At 41.8% G+C, this 22193-nt stretch overlaps 1 protein-coding gene across 1 annotated transcript in view; it reads left to right on the plus strand.

Annotated features, from left to right (window-relative positions):
- Positions 1 to 22193, plus strand: part of SRCIN1 (SRC kinase signaling inhibitor 1) — a 149895-nt gene that overhangs the window by 39339 nt on the left and 88363 nt on the right. The window contains exon 2 of the mRNA XM_044444502.1: positions 7720 to 7743. Coding sequence (XP_044300437.1) covers positions 7720 to 7743 — 24 coding nt within the window. The remainder of the gene's footprint in view (positions 1 to 7719; positions 7744 to 22193) is intronic.

Consider the following 22193-nt stretch of genomic DNA (forward strand, 5'->3'; position numbering starts at 1 on the left):
TTATAACCATTCATGCACAGAAAAAAATTGTCTGTGCTGACCATAAAACAATAAGAATTTTTTTGGGATATATTTTTCCATGCAATGGTTTTAGGATTATAATCTAAACATGATAACAGCAGCACACTTCTTTATTTAAACCCAAGTCTGTTCCAGTCACATAGAAAGCAGGCAAGGGGATGATTTTTAGATGAAAAGAGCCATATCCAGATGTTTCACCAAATCTAAGAATGAACAATTTGTAGAAAAATGCTCTTTTGGCCATTTGCATGATGGTAAAAGCAAGAGATTTGCTGAGCTACAATGACATTGTCCATCTGCAAATAAAAGTCATACAGGGTTTGAGAGCTGGTGTTGCATAATGGCTAAAATGTATGATTGACAGCAGTGGAGGTACAAGTTTGAAAGCAAATGGGGCATGTAAGGGAAGGAGCGGGACTTTCCATACAGAACCCCTGCAGAAATCTCTCCCAGTTCTTCTCCTGGCTGTGGTTCAGATCTCATCTCAGCTCTGAATGCATTTGGTAGACATGAGTATGCTGATAATTAGAATACTGGCCTATGTTACAGTGTTGTTTTATGGATTGCTGAGATAATAGATGTGAAATGCTTACATGATGATAATAACAATGATGATGCAACAACTAAACATTGCATGTTAATAGTTGGTTAGTGTATATGTAATATTCTGGCTGTGCCACCTTTAAAGGCATGCTGGGAACAATTTGATTTCTTGGGATGGAGTTTACCTTAAAAATTTGCATTCAGTCTCTTCTGTTTGGTCCTTGTTGTCATGGTTGTGCTTGAAATTTGATCAGCTCTGCTACTTCCTGGTCACTGTTCCCATGGCTCTATGGCTGAATGGAAGCTGAGAGAATAGAGCAGGGGACTGTTAGGGTAGCAATCAGTGTAGCCGCATGACAATTCTGTCTTATCAATCCCTTGCACCTGCTACCTCCTCAGGTTCCTACTGAACCGGATTATGGTTTGTTGGGATGTAGATTCCTCTCCTCTGATGTTTGAGAGAGTATAATGGATACTGGAGAGGCTTATGGTATGGCAATGAGTAAGGTAAGCATCCAGAACGCCAGCGCACATGCCAGAACCTAGGCCAATTGCCAACATTTCCTCAAGTTTTTCTGCAAGGAAAAAAACATAGTTTTGAAATATTGAAAGATGACAAATTCAAAAGAATCCATTCTAGTTTTTGCATATCTAGTTTTCTGAGTGGATATTTATGAGCACAAAACTGATAGACTTGGAAATGTATTTAAACCACAATAACTGCACATAATTTGCTGGACACTGTGCACTTAAAAAACAATAAGGCAAATTCCAAGAATGTGGTTGGGAGTCACTATGACTAGCTAGACAGATGGTTTTAGCAAATGGTTTGGATCTACCATAGCCAGGAACTGTATTTCTGTTTCTGAGGCACCCTAGTTGCCTAGTGTTGGAGCTGAGACAGCAGGGGATGACTACCGCCATCTTACCAGTATTGAGCTTCTGTGAAGGGCCTGGCTGATCACTACTGAAGACAGCAACAGTAGGCTGGATGGACATTTTGCCTGACCAGGCAAACAACAGCAACAACAGATCACCACCAAAGAGGCCTGAGTGTGCTCAAAGGCCCTTCAGAATGTTGACTGATGCAAGAGTAAGCAATGGAAAACTGGAGGAAGGAAAGTGAATGGTGTATTTTGCAAAACTGGGTTCCTGCAAGGGACTATTTCATACAGGAACATTTTGTTACAGTTCCCATTTGTGTTCTTAAGGTGCTTTTTACATGCTCAGAAGCATTCTTTATAACTGCCAGAGATAGATGCTCTTTAGTCCTTGCACTGGGAACAAGTTTTGGGTTTTAGCTCTGGTTGCATCTGTTCAGACACCGACCTTCAGCTGGCCTGTTGTTTCATAGTCATGCAGATGTGCTATATTCCTTGTTGCAATCCACTCCTCAGCCTTTGTCATTCTACATACTGTCCTTTCTGCACCGTTTGCCTTGCTTTTATCGGTGCTAATACGGCTGTCATTTCAAATCCTCTCACATACTCTTATCTCCTTTTGATTCTCCAATACAAACAGAATGATATTAATTGTGGCTCTCCTTCCTGCCTTATCTTTGAAAAAGGAATTCTGCTGATGTATTCACCACCCTAGCCTGCTGCAATGCAATTGATTTCCCATGCCAATAGCTGCACTGAAGGATACACATTGGATAGCTTTGGGGGAATTGTTGAGTTTCCATGCAGCAATCTAAGGAGCCACATATCCTTAAATATGTTGGATTACCCTGTTCCCATTTGCAACAGTACTACCTTGCCTCAAGCCAGGTATATAGAATGAATGTCCTCCAATTATTTGCCTCTTGGCAACTTTGGTGAGTCTATAGCCAGGTTCACATGATCACTAGAGAAAAGAAGCAAAGTGCATAGGAGGTATGGTTTCAGAACCATCCCATAATCCATGTCTTGTAGGGAGCCATCCCATGCTGCACATCCTGCTGGGTCTGGACAACACAGTGACCTGTTTGCCATGTGGGTATTTAGGCATATTGTAGCATGTCCTGGAGTGGGGAAGAGAAGCCACTGTGGCTTCTTTTTTTCTGCTGATTGTGTGAACCTGATCTATAGATTCTCTCCATACTTGCAAGGATATTAGCACCTACGTTAATGCAGAATGGTGCAAACACAGCATGATCTCCTTCAATTAATAGAGTGCAAATAAACTGCTATCTTCTCCAGTGATTTATCTGTATGCAGTGAAACACCCTCCACTGACAGCACCATATGGCACAAGCCAAAGAATACAAACATGAAGAAACAAGTCCATGGGCATATGCAAGAAGCTATTTAGCAATACATTTCTCAAGATAGTCTAGAGGTACATGTTCTGTTTGTGCTAACAATATGTTATCCATGATTTGCTTTTTTGATCCTGCTCAATGTGGGACCATATTCCTTACTCAAAGCTATGGATCCTGGTTTATTTATTTATTTACTTATTTATTTAGGAGACTTCTATGCCGCCTCATTCGCCGAAGCCTCGGGGCGGCTCACATCCATAAATAAACTTCCATAGAATAATATAAATTAACAGTATAAATTAAGTCACCCTGACCAAAGAATAAAATGAATAAATACTATTAACAATTAAAATGACATTTGAATAAAAAGGTCTTCGCCTGGCGCCGAAAAACAAATAACGACGGCGCCAGGCGGACCTCTCTGGGGAGCGCATTCCATAGATTGGGCGCCACTGCAGAGAAAGCCCTCCTCCAAGTACTCACCCTCCTAATTTCCTTCACGGAGGGTTCCCGGAGAAGGGCCTCTCCCGCAGATCTCAAGGGGCAGGCGGGCATATATGGATGTAAGTGCTCCTTCAGGTTGTGAGGTGCAACTAGGTGCAATGCTATCAGAGATCTGCAGTCATGAACTCTGCGTGTGTGAGTGTGTGTGTTTTTAAAGGCCAATAGCAACCAGCAGAAGCGTGGGGGGGGGGGTTGGAAGTGGGAAAGAGAGTTAACCATTCCCCAGCATGTTCCATATTTGTCCTTCAAGGCAAAACATTTTGGCACTATTTAAGAAGTAGCAGGAAGTTCAGGTCATCATTTACAGAATGAAAGACACTATGAAAACTCCCAAATCATTAACCCCTCTGCCAGGGGAAAGCTAGTGTGTTAAGGCAAACAGGTATGATACGTTGCTCTTGTAAATGCAAGAGGAAGAATAATTGTTGCACAGCACTTTTTCTGGAAGAAATTCAACATTTACGAGGGCTTTGATGACATCATGTATAGCTAACCATCTCCTGTTTCCTGCATTTAGATGTGCATCAGGGCAAACCTAAGAAAAGCCATGCTGAATCAGATCAAAGATCCATCTAATACAGCACTCTGCACACATGGTGGCAAACCAGCTGTTCTCAAGCAGGATGGATGCAAGACCTCCACCTGCCCAAGCACCTCAGCAACTGGTGCATACAGGCATCTGGTAAAGAAGGGAGCACATACCCGGCAAGGCTAGTTGCCACTGATTGCCTCCTCTTCCATGAATCTGCCCAATCTCCCTTCCCATGGCAAGAAATTTAATAGTTTATCCATACCTTGTGTGGAGAAGTGCTTCCTTTTCTCTGTCCCAAACCTCCCACCAATCAGCTTCTAGCGTTATGGGGGGGGGGGGAGGAAATCCCTCCCTCTTTACTTTCTCCACACCATGTTTACTCAGAATTAAAATGCTGTGATTTCAGTGAGGATTGCCCCCATTAAGGGTGCATAGGATTGCAGCCTGACCCTGCTATTCTCTGCAGACGTCGGAGTAGCTGTTGGGGTCCTGTAACTCAAGAAGCACAGATAAAAGATGCAGTATGAACCCTGTTTTTGGGGCGACTGGCATTTAAAACACAGAAGGTTCTGAGTTTTACTTGAATCAGTTTATTTTTTCAGGTCACCAGAGATTTGTGGTTCCTCTCCCTTACCCTTTTTAATATTTTGTTTTTCTTTTACAAATATGTAGGTTGAAAAATAATGTATTAATTAGGAACCAATGCTGGCAAAGCAACACTAGAAATCAGTGCAGGCCTTCAAGTCCTACAAACTCAGAGCCTCTAATCCTGTGTTTCTCCTCTAGCGTGAAAAAGCAGTAAAATCAGTTATCTCAAATGTGCAGCTTTGTGTAAGACTTTGAGGTTTTCTACACAACTTTTGTTAGTCCTGTTGTATCTACTTTTAGTTTTGTCACAGAACTGAAATCTCAGCATTACAGAAAGGGCATTTTCTTTCCTGCTTTTCCTCTACATAACCTCTAAGTGGCATTGTGGTATAGACACAGCACAAATATGCAAACAAAACGTGCATTCTTTCACTTACATGATAGTTCCTTTGCTCTAAAATAGGTTGCAGAAAGTGGTTGTTAGAAATGAAACTAGAAGATCATGATACCATCTAAGAAACCTTTAAACAACTATGAATAGAGAATGTCAATCCCATGATAAATGAGCTTGTGTAGAAAGGTCCCTGAAGGCCAGCATTCCACATAAAGAACAGCATGTTCCAAGTTGCTCCCTTCTGACAATATATAAATTTTGGTCTTTTTTCATACGGAATTCAGTAAGTGTCATGTACTCTGAAAAGGAAGGAATATCTTTATTTCAGTGCAGGCACTAAACTGTGGAAGACCAACTGGTGACCTGTGAATATGAGCCAGCCCAATAGAACAAATAATTTTGTTCCTGAAGGCAAACCAGAATTTAACGAAAAATTGTTAAACATTTTGCCCACAATCGCTCTTGAAGGAAAAGAAAATAGATTTTTTCCCCTTGAAGTTGTAATATGCATTGTTAAACATCGTTCAGGCAACTTTCTCTCCCTGCCCCCTGCTTATGTTGCTGTTGAAGCAATATGTAGTTTTCAACTGTTCTTTTACTGTAGGAAGGGAAATACTATCTCCCAAAGTTCAGCCACTGCTATTGTGATTGCTGTGCGGAATGAGGCTGTGCAGGGTCACAGGCTCCTGCTGACTGAGATGTCATTAGTGATCAGTGGTACAACTCCGTTCTTTACCATGTCCAGGGGCTTTATATATACTGGCACCATCTAGCCACTGTTAAGTTTCCTGAGAGGGAGGAAGTATTTTAAAAGTGATGACTTCCCTCCATTGTAAAAATTGGGGCTCATTGTTAACTAGATTGTGCCTCATAGTCTCCCTCCAGACACCCCATTTTCCTACATGGTTTTGTCCTCGCCACTCCTGCAACCTGTGTGTCTGAGCCAAGCTGCATGTCCCCCATTTGAAATGCCTCCTAATCCACAGTCTTAGGAGATGGCCACAGGCAAACCTTATATCTCTCAGCCTTAACATCCCATCTGTAGCACAGGGATCATAGGAAAGACTCACACTGTTATTTGAGGATTATCTTGTTAGAAGTACACTTTGAAATCCTATAGAAATGCTTAGATCTAGCTTTTGTCCAGTCTAAAGGAGACCCAGTGAAACCAGTGGGACTTAATTGTTCAGTTCAGTGGGTCTACCCCAGCCTTCCCTCCAGATGTTGAAGAATCCCAGTATTCCTGACCAATGATAATGCTGGCTGGGACTGAGAGGAGTTGAAAAAGCACTGAAGCCAGGTTGGGGAAGGGTGGACTAGTCAGCTCTAAGCATGACAAAGTTTGGATTGAACTCATGATTGCTACTACATTTTATTTGTTCAAAAATCAGCAAGACTTTCCCCTTCTGCTGTACACTGGCCCACCATTCCAGCAAGGAGCCTTCTGGAGTGCCATTATTGTGCAGGCCAAGAGCTGGTTTCTGTCTCAGTTGCTCATGGCAGCATCATTGCCACTATCTGCCCTCATCCCCACACTCCAGAGGAGACTACCTTTTTTAACGTATCAGGATGACCAAGGTGAAATAATTTGGCCATGTGCTTAACAGTTGAACTGAGAGCCAGCATGGCATAGTAGTTGGAGCATTGTCCTGGGATCTGGGAGACCCAAGATATAGTCCCCTTGTGGCCATGAAGCTCACTGGGGGATTTTGGGCCTGTCACTCACTCTCAGCCTAACCTATGTCATAGGGTGGTTGTTCCAAGGGTAAAATGGAGCAGAGGAGGACAGTGTAAGCTGCCTTGGGTTCCTTGCAAGTGGGAAAAGGGGGAGATATGATTGCAATGTAAGAATAATAGTATGATGGATTTCCAAAGGCGGTCCTCATAAGATCGTCGAGACCAGGAACAACATTCTTGTTGATAGTGGGTCTGTTCCAGACAAGGCATATTTATCCTGAAATTGCCATGCCTCATACATGACTTTTTAAGGAAATCCAGAGAATGTCATCTTCCATTTGTAATCCTCCTGTGTTTCCCCACTGCTGCTTCTGTCTTTTTCTCTTCCCAGAAAAGCCATTCAGGGTGTAATCGTATGTTTGTACTGCTGGTTGGATCATGCTATGAGCTGTCCACCTTATTTTTTCTAACCATGCTTTGGATTATACTTCATAGAAGAATAGATGAAATAGCTCCACATAGACTCTTGGTCTCTAGTACTCAGAAACTTTAGTTATACTTTGAGTAGACTCATTGAAATCAGTGGGACTTAAGTGAGTAACCTAAGCATTATTGATTTCCCTCTAATCTGCTCTTAATCCTGTTTGAAATCCTGTTCTGATTATTGAGGCTTAACCCTGTATTGATACAGGGAGATGATTTTGTCCTCATGATGATACAGAATTCAGGATGGAAACCAGTGTCTCTGAAGAGTCAGACTTTAGGTAGTAGAATAAATTACTCAAAATAACCAAATAATTATCAAGGTTTCTAATTTGCATGATATTTTCAAGGAGCAAATTCTTATGCCCCCATCCCAGGATGAAGAGATATAATTTATTCATTGGTATGCAAATTACCCTCAGTGCTTCCCTATAAGACCCTGGACACCTTTATGTTTTCTTTTTATTTTTTTCCTTCCTTGCAATGAGGTCTTACTGTGTCAACTTCTTTAAAAGACATCATGTGTAATGCCCACCTGCTGTTCCTATTAGCAAATCCATTGCTTTTGTTTTTAAAAAAAAAAAAAAAAAACCATTGGGAGGGGACTTTAAACAAACAACTGAAAACCATAATTTTTCACACAGTTTAAAGTCAACTGTTTTCTCAAAACAGAATCTTAATGGTATTTTTTGTTCTGTTTTTTATTTTTGTTTTGTTTTGTTTTTTATTTGTTAGCAACCCAACTACTGGAGCTTTAAGGTCAGTACTACCAATTTTTCCCCTCCACGCTTTTGTTTAAAACAAATGCATGCGCTTTCCCACCCTTTCTCTGTATTTTTCTGTGCGTGCAGGCAGGTGTGGGGGAGGATTTGGGAGGTCTGCTTCTCTTGCCCCCCTCCTTTTATTGCACCAAATTTCCTGTTTCTAATACCTAGTTTGCTGACTAAGCTCACCAAACACGCATGTCCATCCTTACCATTGGGAACAGTAAGGCCATCTCAGGCTGATGATTTGGGGTTTCATGAAGCAAGCAAATTGTTGTTTAATGTATTATTATTACTACTACTACTACATTTTTTTGCTACTAGGGAGTGCCACATGTGGGATTTTCTGCCTCAGAGGCCAAAATAACTTGGGAATGGTTTTCTTTGAGCTTCCTGTGAGTGTGGCAGAAGGGCCTCATTTGCTTTTTCACCTCAGGTAGCAAGACATTTTGGGCTGCCCTGCAAACAAGAGAGTGTTCCAGGAAGATGCTTCGGTGCCTGGATATGCAATACTGGAGGTTTTGTTGTTTTTTTGGTGTGAGGTGCAAGAGAAGTATAATGAAAGAGAAGCATACAGGCACTGCACACAGATGCATATTTTTCTCAGCTTTTTACAAATGAAAGCAGCCTCTTGGGGCACTGTCAGTGGGAATGATGGAATATTAGGAGAAGAAGGGAAGTGTAAACTTTTGTCTTCACTAGACAGTTTCTCATTAAAACTGTCCCCATCTGCTTCTTTCTCCCAAAGTAGAAAAGGAAGCTTGAGAGACTAATGCTGACCCGGTTCATCCACAATGCTGACCCATGGTTTATTTAATCCCTGGGTCACTGTGATGTGAGAATGCAGCCATGCTAACCAACCATAGCTTGTTAACCATGAACAATCTGGAAAGAGAGCGCATGGTTGGTTGTTCAGCTTTGAATTCTGGATTGTTGAAACCATGGGCTGTCATGGTGTGCAAACCCAGAACTGTGGATTGTTTTGCCAGGCTACAAAAGTAGGCAAGGTGACTGACTAAAACAACACACTCCAACTATTCTGCATACAGTAATCCAGGACTAGAAAGGCATTTGAAATATAGGGAGAAAATGGCAAAAGAGGAGGGAAATAAACAATTGCAGAGACTGACAAAATAAAGCTCATGTATTTTTTTGCTAGACAAACTGTGGGTAAGGCGATAAGCCATGGGTTAACTGATTTTTTTTAGTTTTATGTGTGAACCAGATCTTTGAATAAAAATGTCTTATAAAGAATGTGTTAAGTGCCTCTGCTAGTACATTCAGCTTCACAGCACCTCGAAGTTGCTTTTCAAAAAAAAAAAAAAAAAAGGCAGAAGGAAGTTATAGACATCTGCATGTATCATCTAGTTTGGCTGGAGTACATGATTACCCTGGAAACCACTTTCAGGCCTGCTAAACTGTCCTGCACATTCTCTTCTGCTTGTGGAACTACTGTGCTACTTATGCCACACCTGGTGCTCGATCCCAACAGGACCAGCCTCTCCATTAGGCAAAATGAGGCTGCTGCCTCAGACAGCAGATGCTGGGAGGTATTAGCAAGACTCAGTAGGAGGGAACTTCTCTGCAACCCTTAAGGTACCCTGTTTCCTATAGGTGTGGAGGAGGATGCAGTCTCATTGTCAGTGTTGATGAAAAATTCAACTGATAGTCCAGCCAGCTTTTATACATGAAATGGGAGTGGATTCCATCACGCTCTTTGCCAGCATGTAGGAAATCCACCTGTCAGCCTTCAGTGTGTGAGAAGTGAAAGGAGTAGAGTGCAAGCACAGTGTTCATTATTTGTTTTACATAACAGTTACAAAGCAGCAGAAGCAAATGTTAGGTTCCTACCCCAAGGATCATTTTGATGTGATGGTACAATGTGTGGGGAGAGACACAGAAAGCTGTCATTCATCCCAAGTCAGATCATTGGTCTCTGAATGTCAATAATCTCACTGGCAGTGACTCTCGAGCATTTCAGGCAAAGGTGCTTGATATCGGATCCCTTTAATAAGGGGTGCCAGTAACCTCAGGCAGCCTGCATTCAAAGCATGCACTGTACTACTGAAGTTATGGCTCCTTCCTTGAAAAAAGGCAAGGATAACAAAGCAGAGGGAGGGAAGAAATGGGAATAGATTTGTTCCCAAGAACAGGCATAGAGGCAATGCAACGTGTAGATACCTAACCTGTGCTGCAAGACAGGCAATGCTCATAAAGAGATTGCACAGCTGCATGCAGCATCGGTCAAATGCAACACTCTCTTTTATGTGGATGCCTCTGGATTGTTTGTCTCCTAGCTTTCAACCAAAGGAGCTCTGGGTATGATGCTCTGGAGCTCTCTAAATAAAAAGAATGCCAGGCAATCTTTGGACACCAGAGCCCCCAGGATTTTCTGAGATAAGTTATGAGGATGAATACTGATTCAAGACAGTTTTTAAATGAACATTTCAATAGTGGGTGTGGATTTAATGTGCAGTATAACTTTAAGCAGTTTAAATAGGTGGTGTCCTTAATTTACAGCTGAGTTTAAATAACTTTGACTAAGTCACATGTGTGGCCATGTCAGCAGTTCTGTCTTTCACAGACCTAATTAGTCACAATCAATACTTGCACAATACATTTTTAGGCACAATTTGTGTGCTGGAAAATAGTAACTGGTGAATGCTGAACAGATCTCACTTTAGCAATAGGTTTGATGTAGCAACTGAGGAAGGGGGCAGGGTGAAGGGGGTCCAATTAAAGGTAAGGCATAGCAATCTCCCAAGCTGAATGAATTGATCAGGAAGAAAATTAGGGTTGAATTGAAATTTTTGCATACTTTTACTCCTTTATGTAGATCTTAGTTCTGAAATGAAACTGAAAGAAGACAGGATGGGTTGATAGCCTTATGTAGAAAAGCTCTAGATGTCAAGGCTTGGAAAGAAAGTGGACAAACAGCAGTATTATTTTTTAAAAAGCAAATAGAAGGACAACCCAGATGACCTAGCAAGAGCACCATATACTTTATGCTACGGTATGCCACGGTGGCTTTCTCAGTGGGTATTTGATGCTGGGGAAAAGGTGCCACCTGTAGTGGGCCCCATCACCAGGCTGTACCCTGGAGTCTAGATGAGGTGTAAATGTTCTAACAGTTCTGTACTATTTACTGGACTGATTGCCATGCACTCAATTAACTAGCATCTTCCCAACTGCATGGCATGCTAAGAATGATGGAGGTAGGGCTGGATCTCAGGACTGGAGTCCATGGACCCACACCTTCTGGGGTCCCCAGATGACCAGCCAGAGAGTGGTATGTAACGACAACAATGGGAAACCAGCTCATTTTCAATACTTATGCCAGCATGGGCCTGTTGAAACTCTATCTTAGAAGCTGAACTTCTCACAATATGCTGAATTATTATATAATGTGCCAAATCACAAAATTCACAAAGCCGTACACATAAGATGGGCCGCTTTTGAGGCACAGATTTGCAAAGATGCAGTATGGGTGAACATAATTTTTTCCAATTGCAGATAAAGACCAGGTTGAGAAAATAAACAGAGGTCTTGGTTATGGTCCTGGAACACACCATATCCCCTGATATAAAAGGCAATTAGTGCTAATTCAACTGAGTAGCCCTCTGATTGGGCAAATAACACTTCAGACTAGAGATGCAGACACACGCTTTGGAATGCTCTCCCCATCTGAAAGACTTTCTGCACACAGAAGACAAGGATGTCCAAGAGAAGAGCTCTTTTTCATGCTGTGCTAGTTTTCTATGCATAGGGAATTTGTCATTAAATAGGAGAGCCATCATAGAATGTTTGGAGTGGTACAGAAACAGGTGTACTGCCTTGGTAAGAACTAGGCCAGTGTCTTGCCGAGATTATACAGGCAGATTATAGAGGCAGATTTTGTGTGATGAGGTATAGCTGTTTGTAGTGAACAATAATCAGGGGTTTGTTTCTGTTTGCTTCAGCTTCTGTTTGGCAGAGGTTATCAGTATTAGAGATATATCTTGACTTCCTGCAATTCCTTAGAGATTTTATGAGAGCTAAGCTGATTTACTTTGTAATTCAGACATTCTTCCTATGTACAAGTTTGGTTTCTGAGCTCAGGGTTTAGACAACTGTCATGCAGAGTTTGGGAGATGGTGAGTTACGTTGTTGGCTCCTAAGGAAAGGGCTATATGTACATGCTTCTGCACACCAATTCTTTTACTCTTCATTAGACTGCCTCTGGACATGGAGGTGTCATTTAGCTATAATGACTCATCACTATTGATGGCCCTGTCTTCCTCCATGAATCTGATGGCTCTTCCTTTAAAACTGTCAAAGGCAGTGACCATCACCATTTGTTATGGCAGCAGAGTCCTTTATTTATGTATTGATTTATCAAAGGCTCTCAGAGTGTCTTCCATATAATCAGTAAACTAGATAGTCACTCTTTGCAGGTTTACACTCTGAAAAGTCATGGCACACAAAGAAAAAGAAATGAGGAGGGAAGAGGAAAAGTTAGATATTTCAACATGGCTAATGAAATGGCCCTGCTTCTCCATCTCCTTTCAGTCAATGCAGCTTTGTTGGTGGTGACAGTTAAGGGAGGATCAGCCCTCATGTAAGACATCTTCAGCAGACTGGTCGAATGCCCCCTCTAATCTTTCTCTGAATTATGCATTCTGTGAGGAAGTGCTTTTTTTCATCTGTCCTGAATTTCCTGACAATCAGTTTCATTGCATGAACCTGAGTTCTAGTGTTATTGGAGAGCAAGAAAAAATTGGCCAATTTTCTGCAATTCACATAGTTGTCTTTAAAAGTGAATACTGTTTCACTGAGGTCTGCATATGTTGATCTTGGAAGTGGAGAGACAGAAGTACTTAAAACTTAAAGGTCTTTTTTTATTGCCAAGGATGGTTTGTGGAAGGCAGGTTTCGCCTTGCAATATGAATGTGGATGGAATGGCCTTCATATTGACATGGCCTACCCTGTAATATATGATGCGAACTTTGTATTGGCATGGCATATTCTATAATGAAAGGAACTAGAAACTTGTCTTCCTGAGATGCACTGGAATTTGCACCAGATGCCAAAATAACAGATGGTTTTGTGGCACTTATAACTATTGTAGCACAAGGCTACTCAGAGTCTGCTTGATCAGATGCCTGAAATATTTTCCTCAGTCTGCAGGTAAAAAGAGTGAAGTGCAAATTCTGGGGTCAAATGGCAATGCCATGCCCAGCAGTAACAATGCAATTAAAGCTTAGTTGAATGAAAAATACACATGGTGAGCATTCACAACAGTGGTAATCAGTAACAATGCAATTATCCTGGCATTATGAAGTTAACTAACTTCTCTAGATGACAGAAAACCTTTGACTCTGATACTTTCTAATTCAGTGGTTTCATATTGAAATCTTCTTTTAAAGTTTGTTGTTAAAGAATAGCAATGTTCAGGTCAGTTGTGGAGTATCCCTGTAGATGAAAACATTCTCCTAGTGATTTCTTCTCTTTTGAAGGTACCAAATACAAGTTTCAGTGCAGCAATATTTGTAGCAGACTCAAACCTGGGATTTCTGTTTGGTTAGAAATATTTGGATCTGGGAGGGAGGTGTTTCAGGACAGTGCATGAATTTGGCTTACATTATCAGTTTGCAGAGAGTGAGGCATGATGTCATGATGCAACTACATGATGTCATTATACTTGTGCACATTTGAACTCCAGTAGCTGGAGTTTTGGGTTTGGAAATGGGAAGGGGACCCAGCTTCAAGCAATACCTACTTATCCCTGAAAGTCACAGAGCTATGGTGGGCAACCTTGCTCCTTCTCTTCTTAGTCAACCTAGGCATGTTTGCAGAATTTGAGCTTTGTCAATTCCAGTGTGACCTTGTTTGACCTGAATGTCCTGGATTCATGTGGAGATATTCTAGAAAGCCGAGTTCTGGTGTTAGCATTAGAAGTCATTCTGCGACTATTCCTTCTTTTCTTTCTGAATGGATTTCCTGCAGTCAGAAAAAAGACATAAGAAGCAATGGGAAAACATGGGAGGATTATGAGTAGAAGATGATGATGTCTGGCCCTCCGATGAATGAGGCAAAACAGCAGCACTGTAAAAACTTCATCTGGAAGCCCTTTATCTATCTACCACTTTTTGCTTTTCTTGAATGTTCTGATGTAGGTCTTTGTACAATCAATCAAAATCCATTTTAAAATTTACATTTTTGAGATATGATATGTTAGAAATGGAGAGAAAATACATGAGAGCATGAGAGAAAATACATCAAAACATATTTAAATGCATATTTTGATGTATATCCGAAAAAAATAGCAGATCAATGTGGAAAAAGGTGAATTGATAAGAAGTACAAAAGTGCAAAAACATGCAAAAGTGACAAGACAGAAAGACAGAAAAAAACAAGACTGATTTGCTCAGACTTAATCTTATCTGCATAGGCTGGTTATAAGGATGAATGGGTTCAGTATCCCAGAGGAATCATGCATGCTAACATCCTACAGAAACAGTTTGCAATAATAATTGCATGATTGTGCCTTAGTTCTTGTTTGTGAGTAGGCTATTTTAAAAATGTATAAGGGGAATGAATAACCTGCTTTAGATAAGAGGGTAAAAACAAAGTGTGGGAGTCATTTTTTTCAGTCCATTCTTCTGCCACGTGCCATTGTGCCAGCCTCTCTCACCCCCCCCTTTTATATTTGCAGTTATGAGCATAGTTTTGAATATCCACAGAGCATGAAAGGGTAAAGAAGATCTACCCTCGAAACATTCTTTAAACAAACGTATTGTGCACTCAACAAGGAATATTGGCAGCGGAGTGACTAATCTGTATTAAAATGCTTTAGAAAATACGTACTCTTTGTCCATTCTGAATGAATCTAGAATCCAAATCTGCAATGTATGTTCTGTTTTGGAAGATTATAGTGTCTGTGACAAATTCTTACCAACACATACCACCAGACTAGAAGTAAGGGCAACAGACTTGTGTCAAGCTTGGATTGTTTTCAACTATCTACAAAGTAGGGGAAGTAGAGCTTTAAAGAACAAGATGGAAGCTGAACTTTCCCCTACCCATATCTTTTCTTCTCACACCTCTCCAAAATGACTGTTTAAAATATGGTTTTCTCCATGACCCCAAGCAGTCCTAACATGACAAAACCTGCTTTAAAAAGTGCTTTTGAAGGATCCAGCTATTCTTGACTGTGTGCCTGTGCTGTACTTTAAATCTCTCATATCCCCCACCCATGTCTGCATTGTAGAGATTTGGTATGCCCCAAATTGGGTTCTTTTGCATCACATCCATGTTCAGTGTCTCATTCTCCTTCCCTCCCTGCCTCCCCACAAACGCATGCTTCTCCCTCCCACCCAATCCATTGCCTGATTGAGGCTCTGCTTCTGAAATAGCTTATAGGTCTACCCTGATACCCCCAACTCAGCCACAGTTGTCAGAGAGGAACTTCTTATTCTTTTGTCCCATTGCACATTCTGTATCTATCATTCTGTCCAGACTGGCACGCAGTGGCCCTTTGGTTACTTAGCAACGGCAGCCCCAGCAACCAGAGGAAGGGAAGAAGGTGCAGGACACGAGGCATTAGGTTCTTATTAAAAAATCAGACTCACCATCTCCTTTTGCTGCAGTTCTTGGGGGTTTTCTTTTTCGTCAAACTTTTCTTTTTTCCTTTTTGCAGGCACTTTTCTCAGTTTGATTAGCTTGTGTGTGTTTGTGTGTAACTGCGTTTCAGTGAATTCCTGACTTTCTAGCAGCTAATTTTAAAATGAGGTATACCAGCAAGTCACACATGGGTCAGAATTCTTTTCATAATCTCAACAGTTTTCCTGTAGGATGCAGCTATCCATTGTTCAATGAAAAGCACTCTGCATGTGCCTCAGAAGCAGTCTCTTATTTACTTTTATGCCATATTTCCACATACAATGGTGCTAACAACAGGTCTGTAGGCTACACTTGTTACTGATAAAGGATATGCTTTCTGTTGATGCCTAGGGGAACATTTTACTGAAATATAGCTGTTTTTTCCTCCTCACATGTGAAGTCCCCAGGGTATTTTCTCCTACCTTGAATACTAGAAGAAGGGATGCCAGCTGGATTCTCCATTTTGAACACCACAGAATCTTGGATAGGCCCTGGATAGCAACATATGGGCCAAGGCTTCATAGAAGGCAGCTTCTTTTTACCTTGCAAATCTATTTGTTTGCACTCCTCCAGCAGGCTGGGGAATTTGCCAGACTGGCACTAAACACGTCAGAGATATTTGCTCTGATGAGTCAGGCAAATATCAGTCAGGCTTAGTGCCTGTAATCCTCTGCCTAAACGCAGCCAGCAACCTGAAGGCCAGAACTGCCTGCAGCTTTGAATAACATCTGTGCCTTTTGCGCCGCTGTTGCTGCTGTTGCAGAATTTGCCCTCTGAATAGTTAAATGAAAGGTTACATTTTGCTGGGTTTGGCATCTGGGACACAATTTCAGCCAAGTTTCATCCCCAGAACTTTTCTGTGGCTCAGTTCTGAAGTTAACAAAGGAAAGAGTGCCTCAGAGCTATGTGCAGAGTACTTTCCTTCATTTCTGAACAGCTACTACGTCGCTGATACAACTGGCAAGAGCTTCCTTGGCAGAGGGTCTAGTGTAGTCTCACCTGACTGCTGCTTTTAGAGGAGCCCTCTAAATGTTTTGCACTCCTGTTATCCCTGACAATTAGCCATGCTGGCTGGAGCTGATGTGAGTTGTAGTCTAAAACTTTTGGCAGGCAGTGATTCAGGAAAAGCTGATTTGGTAACTATATTTTTCTTGCTTGGGGTGATGATTCAAATAACTGAGTTATTTTAACTCACCCATGGATATTTTATTATAGCCTTATCTCCCCAGAAACCTCTTAGGGATGAAAGAAATGGTAAGCTAAGCCCTCTGCCTCCCAAGCTTGCCTGGGCATGGTGCCTGTCTCCCAGCTTACTTGTACCTGTAAAGTCACTTCACATGTCCTGCATGCGTATATAAGGATGGAGGGTGCACACCAGTATGTGTGAGGACTGCCCGTGTAGCTTTCATGGACTAGGAGGGGGCTATAAGTTAATTGTACAATGCATGCTTTGCATGCAGAGGATCTCAGGTTCAATTGGTGGCATCTTCAGGGCAGGCAAACTCCTTCTCAAACCCTGGAGAACCTCAGGTAGTGCCAACAGCACTGGGCTCAGTGATACTGTTGTGATCGATCAGCCGTGAGAGCCACATGTTGTGGTGGCAGCAACAAAGCATGGTGGCTTGTTTCAGTTGCCAGGATCATGAGAATCAAGTCACTGTCCAACTCCAATCAGCAAGGCTTCATTTAGCTGTCGTGACCAAAGGCAATATTAGACTACTTCTCGGTGCATTCAGGTATTTATTTATTTATTTGAGCCACATTTCACCTGCTCTTCAGATGAAAAGAGCATTTAAAAAAGCCATCTAAGCTACTAGCAGCTCTTTCTAGCTCTTGTGGTAACAAAGGCCATATGTTGAATACACATTGTGTGAAATAGTACTTCCTTTTGTCAGTCCTCAGTCTTCCATCTATCAATTTCATTGGGAGAACCTGAGCAATGTTATTTCAAGAAAAAAATGTAGAGGGTGGAGTGGGTTATTTTCTATTAAGATTCAAATTTATTTATTTATTTCATTTGTACAATTTCTATCCTGCTAAGTACTAAGAAAATACCTAATCATTTTTCATAGAAATATTAAAATCACAATGAAAATCACTTGAAATAGAATGTTTAAAAATATAGTAATACATGCATGCGTACACAGAGCAGTAAAACGAACAGTGTGGTTAATTTGATTATTGGCCAGGGAAAGCCTGTAATCAAGAAGCATTTGACAGATACCACATGCTCTGCCTCGTGAATGGTACAAAAGAGTTTTTCCCACAGGGTTGGTGCCACAACTGCAAAGGCCTGCAGTCAGGGTATAACATGGCAACATTATGATAATTTTGGAATCACCAATATTTTAAGGGATATATGAGAGAAGGGAGTCTGCTAGGTAACTTTGTCCTGAGTTGTTTAGGACTTTGTGGAACAAATCCATAATGTTGAACATGGGTTGGTAAGTCATACACAGGCAGTGAAGTTGTTCTAGGGCAGGACGTCTGTGGACATAGCTAGGTGTCCCGGTGCTCACCCTACCTGCTGCCTTCTACACTAGCTGCAGAATCAGGGCCAACATTCTTTCTGAAGACAGCAGCCCTTACTCAGCCCATAAAGGTGTAAATAAATAAAAAGGTTGTAGGGGGCAGTGCTACTCCAGATGAATTATTGTGGGACCTGTGCCAAGTTTTTCCTAACAGAGCACTAGTGATTTAGGCTGCAGTCCTGTACCGTACACTCACCTGGCTATAAACCTCATTAAACTCTGTGAGGCTTACTTCTGAGTAGATATTACAGGGTTGCAATGTAAAATGGCATGAAATACTTGAAGAAAGGCAAGCAGCTTGCTCTTTGAAAAAAATAAAATACTCTTGCTTTCCTCACATCTGGGACTTTATGTTGGGCAACCCACTTCATATCTTTCTGCCATAACTTCTTCCCTCTGCCCCTGATTCAACCCCCCCCCACCCACGCACCCACGCATGCACACACGCACTAGCCAAGGGGGTACACAGTCTACCCACTAATCCGATTTTAACATTAATCCTGTTAATGTCAAGATCAGGATTAATTCTGGGTTAATCAGGATAATCCTGACAAAATGGTGAACATTTTAACTATCCCATGGATTAATTGTTACCCTAAGCAACACATGGGTTTAAAAGAATACTAAAAATCATCATGGAGCTCTCAACTGCATGAGAATAAGGCCAGGGATAGGGAGTGGGGTTTAGGGGTCAAGGGCAGGGTGAGGCAGAAATTTCATGTGTATTTGGGATAATAAAAACAAATAAATTTATTTATTGGACAATCATAGATGGGCATCTCCATCTAAACATTAGGGGCACAGGGATTCCCAGATTACCACTATTAGCCATCCACTTCTCTAAAAAGAACACCTTGTTGTAGTTAGGATTAAATGTATGCCTGTCTTTGCAGCATGTGACTTGGTTTATTCAAAGCATCTGAAGTTCTCTGGCTGCGGATTGCTGTGGTCCAGATTACATTGACTGATCTGGTGGTGATGTGGCCCTAGCCTGAGCTGACCTCATTCAGTTTTGGAAACTGCTGGAAGTGGAAAATGTAAATGGCAGCATACTACCACCAATTAGCATGGGACTCAGTCCAGCTGGAAATCTCCTGTGCAGATTCCATTGAAGTGAGAGGGAGCAGTGCAAGAACATTCCCAGTGCATTGTCCCGAGTAGGTTAAATCTGTTTTCCACTCTGCCACCCTTAAAGGGACTCACAATCTGCTGTATGAGAATGTCACTTCACCTTGTCACAGGGTAGAGCCATTCCTGGGTCAGGTAGGGTGGAATTTTAGGCTTTGAAACAAATGAGAATCTATTGTCTCCTGCTCCAAAACTGGAAAAATATGCCATCACTGTTTTTGGTATCTGACCCTACTGTTTGGCCTTTTAGTCTTTTCCTCCATGGTTGTTTAGCACTCCCTCTTGTAGTGATTCCTGGAAATCTATTTGGGATATCTGGAATGTCCAGCTGGAATGGCTGGGGTTTTTTCCATGATACTCCCACTCACAAACCCTGAGCTCCTAAGCAGCACCTTATCATGATTCTTACATCATTTTGTCATGCTGTAATCAGGCTAATGATGGCACCTCACACTGTCCCTATCCATCAGCATTTGTGGCAATATTCCCTTTGCATCCATTACACAAGAACTCTGCTTTCTGCTGGAGGTTAGAAAGAGAAATGCTAGAAGAGGAAATGGTGATGTCTGCATTGTCCATAGATGCAGATGAGGGCTTGCAATTGCAGAAATGTCATTAGCTGTATGCTGGCAGAAATGAATGAATCTATGAATTTCTGTTCCCATTTTTCCAGTCTTAAATTTAGTCAGTCTCAAACTGTGAGAATTCCTTCACTTTTAAGTTCGATCCAGAATAATGAAAATATTAAAATACAACAGCTTTCAAAATTTAGAACATTAGAATACACTTTCAACCTATGGAAGACCAAAAATGCTCCTTAGTCTAAGATGACCTGCTTTTTTTAAGGCTTAAGTGCTGGCCTGAATGTTAACAATAAGGGCTACCAGTTTATCCTTGGGGAGTGAGTTCCATAATTAAGGGGCTACCACTGTTAAGTCCCTACTTCTTGTGATCACTTTTTGATTCATTGCTAACAGTCAACAACCATTCCTTAATGTGGAAGCAACTTGGGTTTGCATGTGTGGACTGCAGCACTGTACCTGTTCTGTTATGGTGTTTCTCTCTTTTGGTGTTTTTAATGGAAGGACCCACCCATCCCATTGCCTACCTCCCATATCAGTTGTTTTCACATTTCCTAGCTGCATGGTGCCTTTCTTGGAATAGTTTGCCTATTGAACATCAGTGTGCTGCAGAAAACCAGGACATGTTCAAGGTTACATAATGACTGGGTTTGCATGGCAAACTATGCCACCATGGCTTTCAAGCACCTTAGTTAGGAAGGGGAGAGAAGATGCATCCAGAAATTTCCCTTTCTGATGATGGAATACAAATTGGAACTTACAGATCTTGTCTGCATCGGCATTAGACACAGTTACGGCTGAAGCAAGAAGTCAAAATGCTGGTGAATGATGGAGTGTAGAGTGCGTGGAAATGCCAGCAATATGGCTCAGAATCTTTTATCATGGGGAAAGAAGTAGGAGTCACTGGTATAAAGATTCTAGTAAAGCTGCCCACAGCTGTGGGTGAGGGGAGCAGCAGGTCTTAATTGCTCATGAAAAACCAAGCTACCTCAAAATTCTTGCTCTATAATAAGAATAGCTTACATTTTTGGGATAGAGTCCATTCCCTGCCAGTTACTGTGAGGACTGCAGCTCAGATGGAACAGAGATTCCTGAGGGGTGGTGGCCACGGATGAGGTCAAATCTCTGCTGATCAAAGCATCCTGGTGCTTTAACCATAGGAGTCCTATGGAACTGAACAGCTGTACAATGTGGCAAGGAAAGGTGTCACCTACTGTAAACTGAGCTTGAGCAGCTCCTTTTCAGATGTGTCCTGATGTCCTCTTTTGAATCATGGAAGGGAGCCCATTGAAGAGAAGGCTCATGCAGTGCTCTGTGCCTGCTGCCTAGTGATGGAGTTACCAAGGCAACAGGGCAAATCCCAGGCTAGAGAGTTCCTTGCTTCACCTCTTTCTGCCTCTGTTGGATGGGGTGTGTGAATGAACCCCCTTGCCACTGTGATGCATTTGCAAAAAGAGGCTGATTTCTCCAGGATCTCCATTGGAAGGAACAACCCATGTTAAAGGATAAAGCAAAGCAAATATTATTCCTCAGTGAGAAACTGGGCTGGAGGGAGTAAACACCATCGGTGGTGCCACCATTAGGGATTGTGGATAGTAATGGATTATTTAAATATGCTACCCACCATCTTCCAGGATATTCTTTATTTTTATTTCTTATATTTACATTTTACCCTTCCTACAAGGAGCTCAGAGCAGTTTTTCAGAAGAATTTCACAGCAATAGCAATTTGATTAGGTTAGGTGAAAAGACAGTGGTCAAGTTTACATGATTACTGGGGAACAAGAAGGAACAGTGAATTCTTTTCTTTATCCCGAGCATGCTGGTTGCATACTGCATGATTTGTGTAATTATGCTCATGACATGTGGGTTGCCATGTTGTCTTAACTTTTGTGTTAAGTGAGCTTTACAACAATTCATGGGTTCTTGGTTGGTTTCAAAGCCACTCACAGGTTTGGAGCATAGCACAGCATGTGTCACAAGGGTAATTAGGCATATCATGTGGCACATGACCAGCATGTTCAAGGCAGGGAAAATAAGCCATCATGGTTTGTTTCTCCATTGACTCATTCAAACCAGGCCAGTGAGTGGTTCAGTAAGACTCAAGAAACCCTTCTCTCTACCAGCAGCAGCATCAAAGAGAGAAGAAGCAGCAGGCATTGTGCTTAGATTCAGTTCCATAACCTATGGAATTACTGTAATCAGCTGAACTTTTAATTAAGAACTAGTGCTTGGCATTGTGTTTTTCCTCCTTCCAGCCCCTTTTCATTTTGTGATATGTATTTTAGATGTAACTCTGAGGGAAGGAATTGTCTTATTTTTGATCTTTGCAATCTACTAAGTCCTCTTCTACTGAAGAGCAGAGTATAAACCATGGGTCCTCAAACTACAGCCTGTGGGCTGGATCCAGCCCACCATGCCCATTGGTCCGGTTCGCCATAGCTCGCAATGCATGCACATGCACGTGGCGAGGCGCTGGTTTGCTTGCAAGGAGATTGTTTTGGACTCGTTGGGAAAAATGATCTCTGCGCACGCATGCCCCTGCCTTTCTGCACCCCCCCCCCG

Source organism: Varanus komodoensis, unplaced genomic scaffold (genome assembly GCF_004798865.1).
Source record: "Varanus komodoensis strain SLA01 unplaced genomic scaffold, ASM479886v1 scaffold45, whole genome shotgun sequence".
Classification (NCBI taxonomy): Eukaryota; Metazoa; Chordata; class Lepidosauria; order Squamata; family Varanidae; genus Varanus; species Varanus komodoensis.